We start from the raw sequence: 24185 nt of genomic DNA, 5'->3' as shown, positions 1-24185 counted from the left end.
TTAGATACACAGCCACAATCCCCTCATTGGCATAAACAAGGGGCCAAACCTAGATGGAATAGTCCCCACTATAAAAGTAATCCTTCCCCTAGAAACACTTTCCTTAATCGTCCACATTATAGTAATAACCATAATAAAGTTCAACAGAACTTTAATCATCCCCCATCTACAAATAATCCATCTTTTTTAGGGGTTCCTCCCTGGAGACAACAGGAGGGAGGGGGAGAGATAGTACCATTATTATCTATCCCTCCACCCCTAAATCAGAGAAACCCAAAGAGACCATACGAAGAGGAAAATATAGAGGGAGCAGAGGGGGACACAAACAGAGAAAAAAGAAACAAAGAAGTATGGAATTAGAACAAGGGGCTAAAATGATATTCAATTTATCTGATAAAAAGTTCGATGAGTCTGAATTGAATCTGCTAGCTAAAGGCATGAATTTTGCACCCTCAAATAGTCCTAACCAGTTTGATTTATATATAGATGTTCAGAGATTCATTAGGAATCTCACATTAAAAAGGTATTTTTACAAACAAATAGATACTGATGCATATTCATCTGGATCTACATTAGACCAGAATGATTTACAGATATTGGATACCATAATGAGCTTAGATAATAATATTAATATCCAAAGTAATGATATTTCAAGTGATAACTCAGACTGGGCAGACTTCTCTATGTATGAAGATGATGAAGATTTTCCTATAAAACACTGTGATTTGAAAAGAAAATCGATTTTTTATCCCCAACACACACAATCTGAGTATATCAAAATATTCAACAAACTAGTTTGTAAAGATTTAGAATCGCTTTCACACAAATCAGTACCATATGTTTCAAATATAAGAGACAATTTAACAAAGGCAGAAAGAGCGGCCTTAAATAATCTTAGTAAATGCACAGACGTCGTCTTTAGGGCGGCGGACAAAGGGGGAGGCATTGTCGTACAAAATAGGTGCGACTACCTAAAAGAGGCTAACACCCTACTCTCTGATTCTAAAACTTATCAGAAGTTAACCTTTAACCCAACGGAAAAATATAAAAAAGAATTGTTTGAATTCTTATCCTTGGCTAAATTAGAGGGAATTTTAAACACCAATGAATATAATTATTTATATGAAGTTGCACCTAAAATTGCATGCTTTTACCATCTGCCAAAAATCCATAAGGATTCACTGAATCCCCCTGGTAGACCTATTGTCTCTGGGATAGGCTCTCTGTGTGATAATCTATCCAAATTTATTGATAACTATTTACAACCTATAGTCAAATCCACCAGAGCCTATCTCAGAGACACCATTGACGTGATAAATAAATATGAAGACACCCTTTGGGCCGATAATTACATATGGATCACGTGTGATATATCCTCCCTTTATACAAGCATACCCCATACTAAAGGATTGGCAGCGATCAAAGATGTGTTGGGAAAGAATAAATTTGCAGAAAAACAGATAGAATTTTTATTGGAAGGAATATCATTTATTTTAAATCATAATTATTTTTTATTTGAGGGCATCTACTATCGTCAACATCAAGGCACAGCGATGGGGACAACCTTCGCCCCATCCTATGCCAATTTATATGTATCTCATTTTGAGGATCATCTTATTTGGAATAATAATCCATTTAAAGATGACATTGCCAAATATCATCGGTACATAGATGATATTATCATCATCTGGCAAGGTCCTCAAAATAGGATAGATGATTTTTTAAATTATATAAATACCAACACATATAATCTCAATTTCACATTGGAACAATCACCTGTCTCTCTTTCTTTTCTGGATCTTATTCTCTATCACGATGCATCCACTAAGAAAGTAGCCGTTAGAAACTACCGGAAACCTACTGAGAGAAATAGTCTACTAAACATTAAAAGTAGCCATTTGAGACAGTGGAAAAACAATATTCCTTTGGGTCAATTCCAAAGAATAAGACGCAATTGCACTACTTCAGAAGATTATCATAAAGAATCAGACATCCTAATAGATAAATTCAGAGAAAAGGGTTACAGTATGGACCTTCTTAAGGAAAGTAAAGCGAAAGTAGACATGATGGATAGAAATTCTCTTTTGAATAAGACCAGTGTACCCAAATACAAAAATACAATTAAAAGTAATCAACCTAAATTTGTAACACAATACAATAATCAGCATTTCAAAATAAAGAATATTTTGAGAAAACATTGGAATGTATTAAAACTAGACCCCGTTCTCAATCACATTTTGGAAGATAAACCACAGGTTATTTTTAAGAAAAGTAAAGACATCAAAAACTATATTGCTCCCACTAAATTAAGAAATAATAAAAAACATTCCATTTCTCTTAACAAATGGTGTGGGGGGAAAAATGGTCTATATCCATGCAAAAAGATTGATTGTGTCTTATGCCCCTTAATAGACCAAGACAGCACCAATTTTTCCAACTACAACAACAGTAAACATTATGCCTGCAAAGACAGATACACATGTCACACCACATATGTGGTTTATCAATTAGTCTGCAAATGTGGCCATATCTATGTAGGGCGCACGAAAAGGAAAATAAAGTATAGAATTAGAGAACATGTAAACAATATCATATCTGGCTTTGATAATCATAGTGTGTCTCGCCATTTCAAAACCCACCATAATCAAAATCCCCAAGATCTCTCAGTTAAAATTATAGAGTGGATAAAACCTAATGCATGGGATACCAATAGGCTTTTAAAACTCAGACAACAGGAAACATATTGGATTAAAAGTCTCAATTGTTTGGAGCCTAATGGACTTAATATAGAAATTGACTTGCAGGCTTTTTTATAAATTCATACACTATTTTTTAATATCAATTGTGTGTTTTTATCTTTGATATACATATATATATATTAGATGCATTTATTATGTGTGGATGCGTAATTTACTTTGTTTTATATATATATTTATATAGCCTTTGAGTACCTGATTGTTCAGTTATTTTTAGTACTTTAGTATGAACTTAAAATTTGTCATGTTTTTATCGTTTGGTACCATGTATATATTTGTTTTATATAATAGTCGATATGATAATGTATTATGAATGTATTATTATGATATTGTGTATTAATCAATTCTTGTTCGTTATAACACTATGCAGTTTTCTATTATCAAATATTCTCGTGTTTTACCGTATATGATTGGTCAAAAAAGAGGGTGTGTGCAGTCACACTCCTCTTCATAAGAGCCTCCCCGCCCCCCTCACATAGCACTCTTGAGAAAGTCACGCCGAGACGTGACGAAACGCGTAGAGAACCGCCCACTGCCCGCCCACCCTTTGAGCTAATCGTTCCTGTGAAGCCGCCCCAGCTCTAAGTCTGCAGCTACGAGCTTGGAGGTTAAAAGAGCCGAGGAACGGTTTGTACTTTTAGCTATAACGCACACTTAGCTTGCCATTTCACTTGTCACCTCTTGTAATATCGATTCAGAACTTTGGTCCACAATTGGCTTTATGATTGTGGCTTTATGAACTTTGTTTGGAGGTAACTCCTCAAGGACCCACTCTGACATACCTGAATCTGGCAATACTAAAGAGGATACAAAGGGACAAGCTTACTCTGACATCTCATCAACACAGATGAATGCTGGCATGAGACGATAAGTCTATGGTTTTATTTCATATATATGCTGATTTTATATTTTTATTTTGTAAGTGGCCATTTGTCGTGTGTATTATTAAATTGATGTTACTCTGCATTTGAGTCTGCGCTCTTCTCTTCTCTATTTTTAGAGAAAAACGTGTTTACTAATACACTACACTAATAATACCTGTAGTCCTAATACACTACACTAATATTACCTGTAGTCCTAATACACTACACTAATATTACCTGTAGTCCTAATACACTACACTAATAATACCTGTAGTCCTAATACACTACACTAATATTACCTGTAGTACTAATACACTACACTAATATTACCTGTAGTCCTAATACACTACACTAATAATACCTGTAGTCCTAACGCACTACACTAATATTACATGTAGTCCTAATGCACTACACTAATATTACATATAGTCATAATACACTACACTAATAATACCTGTAGTCCTAATACACTACACTAATATTACATATAGTCATAATACACTACACTAATAATACCTGTAGTCCTAATACACTACACTAATATTACCTGTAGTCCTAATACACTACACTAATATTACCTGTAGTACTAATACACTACACTAATAATACCTGTACTCCTAATACACTACACTAATATTACCTGTAGTACTAATACACTACACTAATATTACCTATAGTCCTAATACACTACACTAATAATACCTGTAGTCCTAATGCACTACACTAATATTACATGTAGTCTAATGCACTACACTAATATTACATATAGTCATAATACACTACACTAATAATACCTGTAGTCCTAATACACTACACTAATATTACCTGTAGTCCTAATACACTACACTAATATTACCTGTAGTCCTAATACACTACACTAATAATACCTGTAGTCCTAATACACTACACTAATATTACCTGTAGTCCTAATACACTACACTAATAATAATACCTGTAGTCCTAATACACTACACTAATATTACCTGTAGTCCTAATACACTACACTAATATTACCTGTAGTCCTAATACACTACACTAATAATACCTGTAGTCCTAATACACTACACTAATATTACCTGTAGTCCTAATACACTACACTAATATTACCTGTAGTCCTAATACACTACACTAATAATACCTGTAGTCCTAATACACTACACTAATATTACCTGTAGTCCTAATACACTACACTAATAATAATACCTGTAGTCCTAATACACTACACTAATATTACCTGTAGTCCTAATACACTACACTAATATTACCTGTAGTCCTAATACACTACACTAATGATACCTGTAGTCCTAATACACTACACTAATATTACCTGTAGTCCTAATACACTACACTAATATTACCTGTAGTATTAATACACTACACTTATATCACTTGTAGTCCTAATACACTACATTAATAGTACCTGTAGTCCTAATACACTACACTAATATTACCTGTAGTCCTAATACACTACACTAATAATACCTGTAGTCCTAATACACTACACTTATATCACTTGTAGTCCTAATACACTACATTAATATTACCTGTAGTCCTAATACACTACACTAATATTACCTGTAGTCCTAATACACTACACTAATAATACCTGTAGTCCTAATACACTACACTTATATCACTTGTAGTCCTAATACACTACATTAATAGTACCTGTAGTCCTAATACACTACACTAATAGTACCTGTAGTCCTAATACACTACACTTATATCACTTGTAGTCCTAATACACTACACTAATAATACCTGTAGTCCTAATACACTACACTAATATTACCTGTAGTCCTAATACACTACACTAATATTACCTGTAGTCCTAATACACTACACTAATAATACCTGTAGTCCTAATACACTACACTTATATCACTTGTAGTCCTAATACACTACATTAATAGTACCTGTAGTCCTAATACACTACACTAATAGTACCTGTAGTCCTAATACACTACACTAATAATAATACCTGTAGTCCTAATACACTACACTAATATTACCTGTAGTCCTAATACACTACACTAATATTACCTGTAGTCCTAATACACTACACTAATATTACCTGTAGTCCTAATACACTACACTAATATTACCTGTAGTCCTAATACACTACACTAATAATACCTGTAGTCCTAATACACTACACTTATATCACTTGTAGTCCTAATACACTACATTAATAGTACCTGTAGTCCTAATACACTACACTAATAGTACCTGTAGTCCTAATACACTACACTTATATTACTTGTAGTCCTAATACACTACACTAATAATACCTGTAGTCCTAATACACTACACTAATATTACCTGTAGTCCTAATACACTACACTAATATTACCTGTAGTCCTAATACACTACACTAATAATACCTGTAGTCCTAATACACTACACTTATATCACTTGTAGTCCTAATACACTACATTAATAGTACCTGTAGTCCTAATACACTACACTAATAGTACCTGTAGTCCTAATACACTACACTTATATCACTTGTAGTCTTAATACACTACACTTATATTACCTGTAGTCCTAATACACTACACTTATATCACTTGTAGTCCTAATACACTACACTTATATCACTTGTAGTCCTAATACACTACACTTATATCACTTGTAGTCCTAATACACTACACTTATATCACTTGTAGTCCTAATACACTACACTTATATCACTTGTAGTCCTAATACACTACACTAATATTACCTGCAGTCCTAATAGACTACACTAATATTACCTGTACTCCTAATACACTACACTTATATCACTTGTAGTCCTAATACACTACACTAATAATACCTGTAGTCCTAATACACTACACTAATATTACCTGTAGTCCTAATACACTACACTTATATCACTTGTAGTCCTAATAAACTACACTAATATTACCTGTAGTCCTAATACACTACACTAATATTACCTGTAGTCCTAATACACTACACTAATATTACCTGTAGTCCTAATACACTACACTAATAATACCTGTAGTCCTAATACACTACACTAATATTACCTGTAGTCCTAATACACTACACTAATATTACCTGTAGTCCACACTACACTAATATTACCTGTAGTCCTAATACACTACACTTATATCACTTGTAGTCCTAATACACTACACTAATAATATCTGTAGTCCTTATACACTACACTAATATTACCTGTAGTCCTAATACACTACACTATTACCTGTAGTCCTAATACACTACACTAATAATACCTGTAGTCCTAATACACTACACTAATATTACCTGTAGTCCTAATACACTACACTAATAATACCTGTAGTCCTAATACACTACACTAATATTACCTGTAGTCCTAATACACTACACTAATATTACATGTAGTCCTAATACACTACACTAATAATACCTGTAGTCCTAATACACTACACTAATATTACCTGTAGTCCTAATACACTACACTAATAATACCTGTAGTCCTAATACACTACACTAACATTACCTGTAGTCCTAATACACTACACTTATAACACTTGTAGTCCTAATACACTACACTAATAATACCTGTAGTCCTTATACACTACACTAATATTACCTGTAGTCCTAATACACTACACTAATATTACCTGCAGTGCTAATACACTACACTAATATTACCTGTAGTCCTAATACACTACACTAATATTATCTGTAGTCCTAATACACTACACTAATATTACCTGTAGTCCTAATACACTACACTAATAATACCTGTAGTCCTAATACACTACACTAATATTACCTGTAGTCCTAATACACTACACTTATATCACTTGTAGTCCTAATACACTACACTAATAATACCTGAAGTCCTTATACACTACACTAATATTACCTGTAGTCCTAATACACTACACTAATATTACCTGTAGTCTGAATATACTACACTAATAGTACCTGTAGTCTTAATATACTACACTAATATTACCTGTAGTCCTAATACACTACACTAATATTACCTGTAGTCCGAATATACTACACTAATAGTACCTGTAGTCCTAATATACTACACTAATAGTACCTGTAGTCCTAATATACTACACTAATATTACCTGAAGTCCTTATACACTACACTAATATTACCTGTAGTCCTAATACACTACACTTATAACACTTGTAGTCCTAATACACTACACTAATAATACCTGTAGTCCTTATACACTACACTAATATTACCTGTAGTCCTAATACACTACACTAATATTACCTGCAGTGCTAATACACTACACTAATATTACCTGTAGTCCTAATACACTACACTAATATTATCTGTAGTCCTAATACACTACACTAATATTACCTGTAGTCCTAATACACTACACTAATAATACCTGTAGTCCTAATACACTACACTAATATTACCTGTAGTCCTAATACACTACACTTATATCACTTGTAGTCCTAATACACTACACTAATAATACCTGAAGTCCTTATACTCTACACTAATATTACCCGTAGTCCTAATACACTACACTAATATTACCTGTAGTCCTAATACACTACACTAATATTACCTGTAGTCTGAATATACTACACTAATAGTACCTGTAGTCTTAATATACTACACTAATATTACCTGTAGTCCTAATACACTACACTAATATTACCTGTAGTCCGAATATACTACACTAATAGTACCTGTAGTCCTAATACACTACACTAATAGTACCTGTAGTCCTAATACACTACACTAATATTACCTGAAGTCCTTATACACTACACTAATATTACCTGTAGTCCTAATACACTACACTAATATTACCTGTAGTCCTAATACACTACACTAATATTACCTGTAGTCTGAATATACTACACTAATAGTACCTGTAGTCTTAATATACTACACTAATATTACCTGTAGTCCTAATACACTACACTAATATTACCTGTAGTCCGAATATACTACACTAATAGTACCTGTAGTCCTAATACACTACACTAATAGTACCTGTAGTCCTAATATACTACACTAATATTACCTGTAGTCCTAATACACTACACTAATAGTACCTGTAGTCCTAATATACTACACTAATATTACCTGTAGTCCTAATACACTACACTAATAGTACCTGTAGTCCTAATACACTACACTAATAATACCTGTAGTCCTAATACACTACACTAATAATACCTGTAGTCCTAATACACTACACTAATATTACCTGTAGTCCTAATACACTACATTAATAATACCCGTAGTCCTTATACACTACACTAATATTACCTGTAGTCCTAATACACTACACTAATATTACCTGTAGTCCTAATACACTACACTAATATTACCTGTAGTCCTAATACACTACACTAATATTATCTGTAGTCCTAATACACTACACTAATAATACCTGTAGTCCTAATACACTACACTAATATTACCCGTAGTCCTAATACACTACACTAATATTACCTGTAGTCCTTATACACTACACTAATAATACCTGTAGTCCTAATGCACTACACTAATATTACCTGTAGTCCTAATACACTACACTAATAATACCTGTAGTCCTAATACACTACACTAATATTACCTGTAGTCCTAATACACTACACTAATATTATCTGTAGTCCTAATACACTACACTAATTATACCTGTAGTCCTAATACACTACATTAATATTACCTGTAGTCCTAATACACTACACTAATATTACCTGTAGTCCTAATACACTACACTAATATTACCTGTAGTCCTTATACACTACACTAATAATACCTGTAGTCCTAATGCACTACACTAACATTACCTGTAGTCCTAATACACTACATTATATTACCTGTAGTCCTAATACACTTCACTAATATTACCTGTAGTCCTTATACACTACACTAATAATACCTGTAGTCCTAATGCACTACACTAATATTACCTGTAGTCCTAATACACTACACTAATAATACCTGTAGTCCTAATGCACTACACTAATAATACCTGTAGTCCTAATACACTACACTAATAATACCTGTAGTCCTTATACACTACACTAATAATACCTGTAGTCCTAATGCACTACACTAATAATACCTGTAGTCCTAATGCACTACACTAATAATACCTGTAGTCCTTATACACTACACTAATAAGCCTGCTGAGATACTAGACTGTCTGTTTAAATATTGGACACCTAGTAACCCTACGGGAAGTGTGTTTTTTTTCGTGCTGTTTCCATTGATAACTTTAGGTATTTTCCACCATTCAGGTCTGACCCCTCTTCACTGCGCCGTCATTTCTGAGAATTCTGCATACAAAAACAGGCATGCCTTGGCCACACCTGACAGCCAGGAACACGAGAGAGAAACATTCACCTGCGTGCAGCTTCTCCTGCAGCTTGGAGCCAACTGTGAAAGTCAGGTGAGTCCTTCATATAAGGAGACTATGGCCTCTAGTTATCAATGTCTGTCGGACCTGATCCGACAGTGTGGATCAGGTCCGACAGACATCGCTGAATACGGCGAGCAATACACTTGCCATATTCAACATTGCACCAGCAGCTCACAAGAGCTGCTGGTGCAACGCCGCCCCCTGCAGACTCGCGGCCAATGGGCTGCCAGCAGGGGGGTGTCAAGTACGATCGGGTTGATTTCCGGCGATGTGTGTCCTCCTGCCCAGAGCTTCATAACTACTGTTTCAGATTCGCCAGAAACACGGGGCATCAAGCTCCATTCGGAGCTTGATACATATGCCCCTATATATATATATATATATATATACATACAGACGTATTCAAGGGATGTTGAACCTAAATGTTTACTATGTGCACAGGAGATCGCCAGAAAACATTTGCTAAGCATAAAGATAAACCATGAGTTTGTAAACTGCTATAAGCAATCACTGTGTAGAATTTTGTAGGGTCAAAAACTTCCGCATACGGGAAAAACTACAGTTTCAGAAATATAGGTAAACGTCAAAAAATAAATTAAAATACTGTGCATTGTTTGACTGTGCTATATTAAAGTTGTAATGTACACAGGCTGATGAGTTCACTATATGCAAATGTATTCTGTCTCCCATAGTGGCCCATATTTATCAAGCTCTGTACGGAGCGTGAAGGGCCGTGTTTCTGGCGAGTCTTCAGACTCGCTAGAAACACAAGTTATGGAGCAGCAGTCTAAAGACCGCTGCTCCATAACCCTGTCCGCCTGCTCTGAGCAAGCGGACAGGAATCACCGGAAATCAACCCGATCGAGTACGATTGGTTTGATTGACACCTCCCTGTCAGCAGGGGGCGGCGTTGCACAAGCAGCTCCTGTGAGCTGCTGGTGCAATGTTAAATGCGGAGAGCGTATTGCTCTCTGCATTTAGCGAGGTCTTGCGGACCTGATCCGCACTGTCGGATCAGGTCCGCAAGACCTTTAATAAATAGGGGCCTCTGGCTTTTCCTATAGCTAATACAGCAGTATTGACATTTTCAGTTTAGGTGGTGGTTTCAAGATAAAGGCCTCTAGTTATCAAGCTCCGTAAGGAGCTTGATGGCCCCTGTTTCTGGCGAGTCTTCAGAGTCGCCAGAAACAGCAGTTATGAAGCAGCGGTCACAAAGACCGCTGCTCCATAACCTGTCCGCCTGCTCTGAGCAGGCGGACAGACATCGCCGGAAATCAACCCGATCGAGTACGATCAGGTTGATTGACATCCCCCTGCTGGCGGCCTATTGGCCGCGAGTCTGCAGGGGGCGGCGTTGCACCAGCAGCTCTTGGGAGCTGCTGGTGCAATGCTGAATACGGTGAGCGTATTGCTTGCCGTATTCGGCGAGGTCTGGCGGACCTGATCTGCAGTGTCGGATCAGGTCCGCCAGACCTTAATAACTAGAGGCCAAAGTATCCATTTCTAAACAATTTATTACACTCTAGCATGTAACATGGATCATTAGAAACACACTGGGCCAGATTACAAGTGGCACACTATTTAGCACTTTTGCTCGCCCAAAAACGCCACCACACCTAAACTTTTTTTACAGGTGTATATATATATATTTAAATAAATAATGATTTTTTTTTTATTTACCTATATATGTAAATATTTACAGTACTTACAAAGTAAAACACATTATTAAATATTAAAATGTATTAAATATGATGTATTTTATGTTTTCAGATATTTGAGTTGAAAGGGCGCCAAAGTATATATACATATGTATATATGTGTATACATGTGTATATATTTGTTTATATGTGTATATATGTACAGGATGTATATACCTATATAGACATATAAACATATATACACATATATACACATATTTACATATATATACATATATATACATATATATACATATATATATATATACATATTTATACATATATACATATATATATATAGAAAGAAAAAGCAGACTTGCACTCACTGGTCTTTTTTGTGAAATAATTTACTGCAAAAATGTGACGTTTCGAGGACAAAATCCCCTTCCTCGAAACGTCACATTTTTTGCAGTAAATTATTTCACAAAAAAGACCAGTGAGTGCAAGTCTGCTTTTTCTTTCTATATGGATCTTTACTAGCACCCTGGCAGCTGTTATTAAGTGAGAGTGCACATCCCTGCTACTGTTATATATATATATATATATACACATATTAGACATACATATATATATATACGCAGCAGTTGGTGTGTGTGCACTCTCACCAACTATAGCAACTGCCAGGGTGCTTTGCAGGTATTTGTAGAAAGTTCATGAAAGAAGCACTCACTGATCCATCAGCATCTGTGGCAAAAAAAGCTTTTTTTATATATATATATATATATCCAGTAAAGAGCACGCTCACCTTATTTCTAATCTGCCAGGGTGCCAGCGGTTCAATATACAGGAGATAGGAAAGCACTTTCTGGTCTTTTTGACAAAGGGGATTATTAAATTAAGCGTGATGTTTCAGGGACACACTCCCCTTCCTCAGACAAGAGAAAAGGGAGTGTCCCCGAAACATCACGCTTAATTTAATAATCCCCTTTGTTAAAAAGACCAGAGAGTGCTTTCCTATCTCCTATATATATATATATATACTGTATATATTATAGCGATTTCTATTTAAATAACTTGTCATTTACCATATACCTTTTAACCCTTATAACTTTTCTTATGTGAATCATTTTTATTAGATAGTGTATGTATGAGTATAACACTTTATTTTAATGTATTTATGTTGTGTTTATTTAGCCCTACAAAATTAGTTTGAGCTTGTGTGGTCGTTTTTACTTTCAATGATATTTTGATATCTCACGGTCTAACGTTAGCTCGCCACTTATAATCTAGACCTTATAATCTAGACCTAAATGGAAATTAGTGCGTATTTAATTTCCATTCAATGTCCCTTTTACCCAGTCAGCAACCTAAGAAACATTACATCTCTCTGCTCTGGATAATAGCACAATAATGAGTGATTTAGCTGCACTTGTGCCCTTGTGCAATATGGGGTCAGATGTTTGTTCGTTAATTAGACTAAATAATGTGTCACAAGGATGCACTTCATGAAGAGATGGTTGCAGTGCTCAGCAATCTGTTGTATTACTCTCATGCAAGGGGTAAAAAATATAACAATAGCATCAGGAAAAATGTTATTGTTATTTTACAATGAGACATCACTGTATACCCACAACATCTTGTCTCCTAACAGGACATAAAGAGCAACAAAACCGTGCTCCATCTGGCAGTGCAGGCTGGGAATATCCCATTAGTCAAATTCATCCTTAGCTTGCCTCATCTCAACCTACCAAGACTCGTCAACATGAAGGTGAAGGGGCATTTCTGCCATGTCTGTGTAGCTCTAAATGACCCACGTGTGCCAATGTCTTGTAGATATGTTTGTCTGTTTCCATAAGGTTTTTATCATTCTAACAATCATATCTTCCGTTATGTCTGTCTTGTTTCTGATACAAACATTTTGCCTTTCTGCTTCCTCTGTCTCTATCTCTCTGACTGTAACAGGTGTCTAAGCCTTTCTGTCTCTTTATCTCTAACTGTAACATGTTCCTAAGCCTTTCTGTCTCTTTATCTCTAACTGTAACAGGTTCCTAAGCCTTTGTGTCTCTATGGCCTCTAGTTATCAATGTCTGTCGGACCTGATCCGACAGTGCGGATCAGGTCCGACAGACATCGCTGAATACGGAGAGCAAAACGCTCGGCGTATTCAGCATTGCACCAGCAGCTCACAAGAGCAGCTGGTGCAACGCCACCCCCTGCAGACTCGCGGCCAATCAGGGGGGTGTCAATCAACCCGATCGTACTCGATCGAGTTGATTTCTGGCTATGTGTGTCCGCCTGCTCAGAGCAGGCAAACAGGTTATGGAGCAGCGGTCTTTGTGACCGGTGCTTCATAACTGCTGTTTCTGGCGAGCCTGCAGGCTCGCCAGAAACACGGGCATCAAGCTCCATACGGAACTTAATACATATGCCCCATTATCTCTGACTGTAACAGATTCCTAAGCCTTGTGGATATGTTTGTCTGTCTGTTTCCATAAGGATTTTTATCATTCTAACAATCACATCTTCCATTATATCTGTTTTGTTTCTGATACAAACATTTTGCCTTTCTGCATCCTCTGTCTCTATCTCTCTGACTGTAACAGGTTCCTAAGCCATTCTGTCTCTATCTCTATGACTGTAACAGGTTCCTAATCCTTCCTGTCTCTATCTCTCTGACTGTAACAGGTTTCTAAGCCTTTTTGTCTCTATCTCTCTGACTGTAACAGGTTCCTAAGCCTTCCTGTCTCTATCTCTCTGACTGTAACAGGTTCCTAAGCCTTCCTGTCTCTATCTCTCTGACTGTAACAGGTTTCTAAGCCATTCTGTCTCTATCTCTATGACTGTAACAGGTTCCTAAGCCTTCCTGTCTCTATCTCTCTGACTGTAACAGGTTCCTAAACTTTTCTGTCTCTATTTCTCTGACTGTAACAGGTCCCTAAGCCTTCCTGTCTCTATCTCTCTGACTGTAACAGGTTCCTAAGCTTTTCTGTCTCTATTTCTCTGACTGTAACAGGTTCCTAAGCCTTTCTGTCTCTATCTCTCTGACTGTGCAGGTTCCTAAGCCTAAGTCTTTTTGTCTCTTTATCTCTAACTGTAACAGGTTCCTAAGCCTTTCTGTCTGTATATCTCTGACTGTAACAGGTTCCTAAGCCTTGTGGATATGTTTGTCTGTCTGTTTCCATAAGTTTTTTTATCATTCTAACAATTACATCTTCCATTATCTCTGTTTTGTTTCTGATACAAACATTTTGCCTTTCTGCATCCTCTATCTCTATCTCTCTGACTGTAACAGGTTCCTAAGCCTTTGTGTCTCTATTTCTCTGGCTGTAACAGGTTCCTAAGCCTTTCTGTCTCTATCTCTCTAAATCTTAACAGGTTCCTAAGTCTTTCTGTATCTATCTCTCTGACTGTAACAGGTTTCTAAGCCTCTCTGTCTCTTTCTCTCTGACTGTAACAGGTTCCTAAGTATTTCTGTCTCTATCTTTCTGACTGTAACAGGTTCCTTAGCCCTTCTGTCTCTATCTCTCTGACTGTAACAGGTTCCTAAGCCATTCTGTCTCTATTTCTCTGACTGTGCAGGTTCCTAAGCCTAAATCTTTCTGTCTCTTTATCTCTAACTGTAACAGGTTCCTAAGCCTTTCTGTCTCTATATCTCTGACTGTAACAGGTTCCTATGCCTTGTGGATATGTTTGTCTGTCTGTTTCCATAAGGTTTTTTATCATTCTAACAATCACATCTTCCATTATGTCTGTTTTGTTTCTGATACAAACATTTTGCCTTTCTGCATCCTCTGTCTCTATCTCTCTGACTGTAACAGTTTCCTACGCCTTTTTGTCTCTATCTCTCTGACGGTAACAGGTTCCTAAGCCTTCCTGTCTCTATCTCTCTGACTGTAACAGGTTCCTAAGCTTTTCTGTCTCTATTTCTCTGACTGTAAGAGGTTCCTAAGCCTTTCTGTCTCTATCTCTCTGACTGTAACAGGTTCCTAAGCCATTCTGTCTCTATCTCTATGACGGTAACAGGTTCCTAAGCCATTCTGTCTCTATTTATCTGACTGTAACAGGTTCCTAAGCCATTCTGTCTCTATCTCTCTGACTGTAATAGGTTTCTAAGTCTTTTTGTCTCTATCTCTCTGACTGTAACAGGTTCCTAAGCCTTCCTGTCTCTATCTCTCTGACTGTAACAGGTTCCTAAGCTTTTCTGTCTCTATCTCTCTGACTGTAACAGGTTCCTTAGCCATTCTGTCTCTATTTCTCTGACTGTGCAGGTTCCTAAGCCTAAGTCTTTCTGTCTCTTTATCTCTAACTGTAACAGGTTCCTAAGCCTTTGTGTCTCTGTATCTCTGACTGTAACAGGTTCCTAAGCCTTGTGGATATGTTTGTCTGTCTGTTTCCATAAGGTTTTTTATCATTCTAACAATCACATCTTCCATTATGTCTGTTTTGTTTCTGATACAAACATTTTGCCTTTCTGCATCCTCTGTCTCTATCTCTCTGACTGTAACAGGTTCCTAAGCCTTTTTGTCTCTATCTCTCTGACTGTAACAGGTTCCTAAGCCTTTCTGTCTCTATTTATCTGGCTGTAACAGGTTCCTAAGCCTTTCTGTCTCTATCTCTCTGACTGTAACAGGTTCCTAAGCCTTTGTGTCTCTATTTATCTGACTGTAACAGGTTCCTAAGCCTTTCTGTCTCTATCTCTCTAAGTGTAACAGGTTCCTAAGTCTTTCTGTCTCTATCTCTCTGACTGTAACAGGTTCCTTAGCCCTTCTGTCTCTATCTCTCTGACTGTAACAGGTTCCTAAGCCATTCTGTCTCTATTTCTCTGACTGTGCAGGTTCCTAAGCCTAAGTCTTTCTGTCTCTTTATCTCTCTGACTGTAACAGTTTCCTAAGCCTTTCTGTCTCTATCTCTTTGACTGTAACAGGTTCCTACGCATTTGTGTCTCTTTTTCTCTGACTGTAACAGGTTCCTGAGTCTTTCTCTATCTCTCTAACTGTAACAGGTTCATAAGCCTTTGTGTCTCTATTTCTCTGACTGTAACAGGTTCCTAAGCCTTTCTGTCTCTATATCTCTAATTGTTAACAGGTTCCTAAGTATTTCTGTCTCTATCTCTCTGACTGTAACAGGTTTCTAAGCCTTTGTGTCTCTATCTCTCTAAATGTTGACAGGTTCCTAAGTCTTTCTGTATCTATCTCTCTGACTGTAACAGGTTTCTAAGCCTCTCTGTCTCTTTCTCTCTGACTGTAACAGGTTCCTAAGTCTTTTTGTCTCTATCTTTCTGACTGTAACAGGTCCCTTAGTCTTTCTGCCTCTATCTCTCTGACTGTAACAGTTTCCTAAGCATTTCTGTCTCTATCTCTCTGACTGTAACAGGTTCCTAAGCATTTGTGTCTCTATCTCTCTGACTGTAACAGGTTCCTAAGCCTTTCTGTCTCTATCTCTCTGACTGTAACAGGTTCCTAAGCCTTTCGGTCTATATCTTTCTGACTGTAACAGGTTCCTAAGCATTTGTGTCTCTATCTCTCTAACTGTAACAGGTTCTTAAGCTTTTCTGTCTCTAACTCTCTGACTGTAACAGGTTCCTAAGCCTTTCTGTCTATATCTCTCTGACTGTAACAGGTTCATAAGCCTTTCTGTCTCTTTCTCTCTGACTGTAAAAAGGTTCCTAAGTCTTTCTGTCTCTATCTTTCTGACTGTAACAGTTTCCTAAGCCTCTCTGTCTCTATCTCTCTGACTGTAACAGGTTCCTATGCATTTGTGTCTCTTTTTCTCTGACTGTAACAGGTTCCTAAGTCTTTCTCTATCTATCTCTCTGACTGTAACAGTTTCCTAAGCCTTTCTGTCTCTATCTCTTTGACTGTAACAGGTTCCTACGCATTTGTGTCTCTTTTTCTTTGACTGTAACAGGTTCCTACGCATTTGTGTCTCTTTTTCTCTGACTGTAACAGGTTCCTAAGCCTTACTGTCTTTATCTCTCTGACTGTAACAGTTTCCTAAGCCTTTCTGTCTCTATCTCTTTGACTGTAACAGGTTCCTACGCATTTGTGTCTCTTTTTCTCTGACTGTAACAGGTTCCTGAGTCTTTCTCTATCTCTCTAACTGTAACAGGTTCATAAGCCTTTGTGTCTCTATTTCTCTGACTGTAACAGGTTCCTAAGCCTTTCTGTCTCTATATCTCTAATTGTTAACAGGTTCCTAAGTATTTCTGTCTCTATCTCTCTGACTGTAACAGGTTTCTAAGCCTTTGTGTCTCTATCTCTCTAAATGTTGACAGGTTCCTAAGTCTTTCTGTATCTATCTCTCTGACTGTAACAGGTTTCTAAGCCTCTCTGTCTCTTTCTCTCTGACTGTAACAGGTTCCTAAGTCTTTTTGTCTCTATCTTTCTGACTGTAACAGGTCCCTTAGTCTTTCTGCCTCTATCTCTCTGACTGTAACAGTTTCCTAAGCATTTCTGTCTCTATCTCTCTGACTGTAACAGGTTCCTAAGCATTTGTGTCTCTATCTCTCTGACTGTAACAGGTTCCTAAGCCTTTCTGTCTCTATCTCTCTGACTGTAACAGGTTCCTAAGCCTTTCGGTCTATATCTTTCTGACTGTAACAGGTTCCTAAGCATTTGTGTCTCTATCTCTCTAACTGTAACAGGTTCTTAAGCCTTTCTGTCTCTAACTCTCTGACTGTAACAGGTTCCTAAGCCTTTCTGTCTATATCTCTCTGACTGTAACAGGTTCATAAGCCTTTCTGTCTCTTTCTCTCTGACTGTAAAAAGGTTCCTAAGTCTTTCTGTCTCTATCTTTCTGACTGTAACAGTTTCCTAAGCCTCTCTGTCTCTATCTCTCTGACTGTAACAGGTTCCTATGCATTTGTGTCTCTTTTTCTCTGACTGTAACAGGTTCCTAAGTCTTTCTCTATCTATCTCTCTGACTGTAACAGTTTCCTAAGCCTTTCTGTCTCTATCTCTTTGACTGTAACAGGTTCCTACGCATTTGTGTCTCTTTTTCTCTGACTGTAACAGGTTCCTAAGTCTTTCTTTATCTATCTCTCTGACTGTAACAGGTTCCTAAGCCTTACTGTCTTTATCTCTCTGACTGTAACAGTTTCCTAAGCCTTTCTGTCTCTATCTCTTTGACTGTAACAGGTTCCTACGCATTTGTGTCTCTTTTTCTCTGACTGTAACAGGTTCCTGAGTCTTTCTCTATCTCTCTAACTGTAACAGGTTCATAAGCCTTTGTGTCTCTATTTCTCTGACTGTAACAGGTTCCTAAGCCTTTCTGTCTCTATCTCTCTAATTGTTAACAGGTTCCTAAGTCTTTCTGTCTCTATCTCTCTGACTGTAACAGGTTTCTAAGCCTTTGTGTCTCTATCTCTCTGACTATAACAGGTTCCTTAATCTTTCTGTCTGTATTTCTCTGACTGTAACAGGTTCCTAAGCCTTTCTGTCTCTATCTCTCTAAATGTTGACAGGTTCCTAAGTCTTTCTGTATCTATCTCTCTGACTGTAACAGGCTTCTAAGCCTCTCTGTCTCTTTCTCTCTGACTGTAACAGGTTCCTAAGTCTTTCTGTCTATATCTTTCTGACTGTAACAGATTCCTTAGTCTTTCTGCCTCTATCTCTCTGACTGTAACAGTTTCCTAAGCCTTTCTGTCTCTATCTCTCTGACTGTAACAGGTTCCTAAGCATTTGTGTCTCTATCTCTCTGACTGTAACAGGTTCTTAAGCCTTTCTGTCTCTAACTCTCTGACTGTAACAGGTTCCTAAGCCTTTCTGTCTATATCTCTCTGACTGTAACAGGTTCATAAGCCTTTCTGTCTCTTTCTCTCTGACTGTAAAAAGGTTCCTAAGTCTTTCTGTCTCTATCTTTCTGACTGTAACAGGTTCCTACGCATTTGTGTCTCTTTTTCTCTGACTGTAACAGGTTCCTAAGTCTTTCTCTATCTATCTCTCTGACTGTAACAGTTTCCTAAGCCTTTCTGTCTCTATCTCTTTGACTGTAACAGGTTCCTACGCATTTGTGTCTCTTTTTCTCTGACTGTAACAGGTTCCTAAGTCTTTCTTTATCTATCTCTCTGACTGTAACATGTTCCTAACCCTTACTGTCTTTATCTCTCTGACTGTAACAGTTTCCTAAGCCTTTCTGTCTCTATCTCTTTGACTGTAACAGGTTCCTACGCATTTGTGTCTCTTTTTCTCTGACTGTAACAGGTTCCTGAGTCTTTCTCTATCTCTCTAACTGTAACAGGTTCATAAGCCTTCGTGTCTCTATTTCTCTGACTGTAACAGGGTCCTAAGCCTTTCTGTCTCTATCTCTCTAATTGTTAACAGGTTCCTAATTCTTTCTGTCTCTATCTCTCTGACTGTAACAGGTTTCTAAGCCTTTGTGTCTCTATCTCTCTGACTATAACAGGTTCCTTAATCTTTCTGTCTCTATTTCTCTGACAGTAACAGGTTCCTGAGTCTTTCTCTCTCTATCTCTCTGACTGTAACAGGTTCCTAAGCCTGCAACAGGTTCCTAAGCCTTTCTGTCTCTATCTCTCTAAATGTAACAGGATCCTATGTCTTTCTCTCTCTATCTCTCTGGCTGCAACAGGTTCCTAAGCCTTTCTGTCTCTATCTCTCTAAATGTAACAGGTTCCTAAGTCTTTCTCTCTCTATCTCTCTGGCTGTAACAGGTTCCTAAGCCTTTCTGTCTCTATCTCTCTAAATGTAACAGGTTCCTAAGTCTTTCTGTATCTATCTCTCTGACTGTAACAGGTTCCTAAGCCTTTCTGTCTTGATTTCTCTGACTGTAACAGTTTCCTAAGCATTTCTGTCTCTTTCTCTCTGACTGTAACAGGTTCCGTAGTCTTTCTGTCTCTATCTCTCTAAATGTAACAGATTCCAAAGTCTTTCTCTCTCTATCTCTCTGACTGTAACAGGTTCCTAAGTCTTTTTGCCTCTATCTTTCTGACTTTAACAGGTTCCTTAGTCTTTCTGTCTCTTTGACTGTAACAGTTTCCTAAGCCTTACTGTCCTTATCTCTCTGACTGAAACAGTTTTCTAAGCCTTTCTGTCTCTATCTCTCTGACTGTAACAGGTTCCTACGCATTTTTGTCTCTATCTCTCTGACTGTAATAAGTTCCTATACATTTCTGCCTCTATTTCTCTGACTGTAACAGGTTCCTAAGCCTCTCTGTCTCTATCTCTCTGACTGTAACAAGTTCCTAAGTCTTTCTGTCTCTATCTCTCTGACTGTAACTGGTTCCTAAGCCTTTCTGTCTCTATCTCTCTGACTGTAACAGGTTCCTAAGCCTTTGTGTTTCTATTTCTCTGACTATAAGAGGTTCCTAAGCCTTTCTGTCTCTATCTCTCTGACTGCAACAGGTTCCTAAGCATTTGTGTCTCTATCTCTCTGACTGAAACAGGTTCCTAAGCCTCTCTGTATCTATCTCTCTGACTGTAACAGGTTCCTAAGCATCTCTGTCTCTTTCTCTCTGACTGTAACAGGTTCCTAAGTCTTTCTGCCTCTATCTCTCTGACTGTAACAGTTTCCTAAGCCTTTCTGTCTCTATCTCTCTGACTGAAACAGGTTCCTAAGCCTCTCTGTATCTATCTCTTTGACTGTAACAGGTTCCTAAGCCTTTCTGTCTCTATCTCTCTGACTGTAACAGGTTCCTAAGCCTTTTTGTCTATATCTCTCTGACTGTAACAGGTTCATAAGCCTTTCTGTCTCTATCTCTCTGACTGTAACAGGATCATAAGCCTTTCTGTCTCTATCTCTCTGACTGTAACAGGTTCTTAAGCCTTTCTGTCTATATCTCTCTGACTGTAACAGGTTCATAAGCCTTTCTGTCTCTATCTCTCTGACTGTAACAGGTTCCTAAGCCTTTGTGTTTCTATTTCTCTGACTGTAAGATGTTCCTAAGCCTTTCTGTATCTATCTCTCTGACTGTAACAGGTTCCTAAGCATATGCGTCTCTTTCTCTCTGACTGTAACAGGTTCATAAGCCTTTCTGTCTCTATCTCTCTGACTGTAACAGGTTCCTAAGCCTTTGTGTTTCTATTTCTCTGACTGTAAGATGTTCCTAATCCTTTCTGTATCTATCTCTCTGACTGTAACAGGTTCCTAAGCATATGCGTCTCTTTCTCTCTGACTGTAACAGGTTCCTAAGCCTTTGTGTTTCTATTTCTCTGACTGTAAGATGTTCCTAAGCCTTTCTGTCTCTATCTCTCTGAATGTAACAGGTTCCTAAGTCTTTCTGTCTCTATCTCTCTGATTGTAACAGGTTCCTAAGTCTTACTGCCTCTATTACCCTGACTGCAACAGGTTATTATGTCAGCCTCTTTAACACTTCTTACAACAGAATATGCTTTATGACACTTACAGTGACATATCCTTCTCTCAGGGGGCGAATTATCGCCTGAAGGCTCGCAGGAAACCGCCGTTATGAAGCAGCAGTCTAAGGACAGCTGCTCCATAACTGATCCACTTCCTCTGAGGCTGCGGTCTTCAATCCGCCCCATCCTATACAATTGGGCTGATTGACACCCCCTGCTAGCGGCCAATTGCTTGTGCAATGCTAAATGCCCACAGCGTACGCTGTCGTCATTTATCAATATGCGGCGGACATGATACGCTACATCGTATCATGTCCGTCTGCACTTTAATAAATTGGCCCCTCGGTCTCTATTACTTTGTCAGTCACATGTGCCTGTATCTGTCTCTATTGCTCTGTCAGTACCATGTCCCTCTGTCTGTCTTTGGTATTTTGTCTGGCATATGTCATTGTGTCTTTCACTGTCACTCTGCAAGTGAGTTACTGATACTCTGTTAGTTACACTATCCTTGCTCTGTCTCAGGCTCATGGTAACACAGCCCTGCATATGGCAGCTGCCCTCCCACCTCTTCAGTCTACGCACTATCTGATCCAGCTGCTCATCTTTGCTGGAGGAGATCCGAGCATCCGCAATCTGGAGAATGAGCAGCCTGCACACTTGGTGCCTCCTGGGGAATTCTCAGAGCAGGTACCAATATTGTGTTCTGTCTGTCTGTCTGTATGTCTGCCTCTGTCTGCCTGTCTGTGTGACTGACTGTCTGCCTGTCTGTCTGTCTGTCTGTCTGTCTGTATGTCTGCCTCTGTCTGCCTGTCTGTGTGACTGTCTGCCTGCCTGTCTGTCTGTCTGTCTGTCTGTCTGTATGACTGCCTCTGTCTGCCTGTCTGTGTGACTGCCTGTCTGTCTGTATGTCTGCCTCTGTCTGCCTGTCTGTGTGACTGTCTGCCTGCCTGTCTGTCTGTCTGTCTGTCTGTATGTCTGCCTCTGTCTGCCTGTCTGTGTGACTGACTGTCTGCCTGTCTGTCTGTCTGTCTGTATGTCTGTCTCTGTCTGCCTGTCTGTCTGTCTGTCTGTATGTCTGTCTCTGTCTGCCTGTCTGTGTGACTGTCTGCCTGCCTGCCTGTCTGTCTGTCTGTCTGCCTCTGTCTGCCTGTCTGTGTGACTGACTGTCTGCCTGTCTGTCTGTCTGTATGTCTGCCTGTCTGTGTGACTGTCTGCCTGCCTCTCTGCCTGTCTATCTATCTATCTATCTAAAAATATATCTATCTATCTAACCTGTTTAAAACCTTTCCAGCTCCAGAATTAGAAATTTAGCTCATGATGTTAGATGCTATTCATATGTTAGTTCTGTTTTTTTTTTTTTTGTTTGTTTGTTTTTTTAACAAAACCTTACACTGTCTTCCAACTTCATTAGAGGGCATACAGTACACATCATTTTGCCATGTGCCAATGAGCTATTTTGGCCAATTCAATACCAGAGCATCTTGGCAAGCTGTTAGCCGGGCATGATATGTTTTTAGCACTCTGTTAAGAAACAGCTTGATATTGAGAGCAATAAATCAGTAAGCTTAGGCTGTACCCCAGGTTAGGCAAAGCTTCCAAGTGAGTGCTGTTTGCTTTCAGAGAATTTGAATTAACAAACCTATTGATGACTTGAGTAGCTCTATTAAAGATAAATTACTGACTAATCAACAGGGCAGCTGTTTTCATACAGAGATAGTTACATCCAGAGCTATAAAGAGATTTCTGGAAGGAAAACTTACCTCTGCGAATTAACCCTTTATTGACAGGCAAAGAATTGGCACCCTGCAATAAAGTAAAATTGCATCCCACTTAGCCGATGTATGTTTGATTTATACTTCTGATCTGTCTTTATTACAACTGGGGAAACAAGTGAGCAGCATTTGTGCTTAATACATTTCAGTGTGAGTTTGAATGCAATAAGGTAACTTTAATGGGTTTCTCTCCTCAGATAAAGCTCTTGTTGAAGCGTCGACGTGTGATGTCATCAACCCGTCACCAGTCGTCATCTTCCTTATAGGAACCGTACAGATTAGGACTATATTTTCTAGTCCCCAAGTCAAGATCTTTCCACCAGTGAAAGGAGCTTGTATCTCCAAATGGAGCGTCTTGTCCTAATGACTTGGATGTAGACAAAGCTTTTATAAGTGGGTTTATACACTCATGGATGTGTGCTGTCCTCTTGCCAAATCCAGCCTCCTTGAAAATCTGTACAGCACATGCTGTGTTAATCTTA

General features: G+C 38.1%; 1 protein-coding gene across 1 annotated transcript in view; it reads left to right on the top strand.

Moving 5' to 3' along the window:
• LOC128644239 (NF-kappa-B inhibitor delta-like) overlaps positions 1-23969 on the top strand; it is a 59592-nt gene extending 35623 nt beyond the window's left edge. The window contains exons 8-11 of the mRNA XM_053696923.1: positions 9860-10011; positions 13270-13386; positions 22454-22618; positions 23901-23969. Coding sequence (XP_053552898.1) covers positions 9860-10011; positions 13270-13386; positions 22454-22618; positions 23901-23969 — 503 coding nt within the window. The remainder of the gene's footprint in view (positions 1-9859; positions 10012-13269; positions 13387-22453; positions 22619-23900) is intronic.
• The last annotated feature ends 216 nt before the right edge of the window (positions 23970-24185 follow it).

The sequence above is a fragment of the Bombina bombina genome, unplaced genomic scaffold (genome assembly GCF_027579735.1).
Source record: "Bombina bombina isolate aBomBom1 unplaced genomic scaffold, aBomBom1.pri scaffold_435, whole genome shotgun sequence".
NCBI classification, from domain to species: domain Eukaryota; kingdom Metazoa; phylum Chordata; class Amphibia; order Anura; family Bombinatoridae; genus Bombina; species Bombina bombina.
The sequence above is the reverse complement of the archived record's forward strand: the minus strand, read 5'-3'. Positions and strand labels throughout refer to the sequence as shown.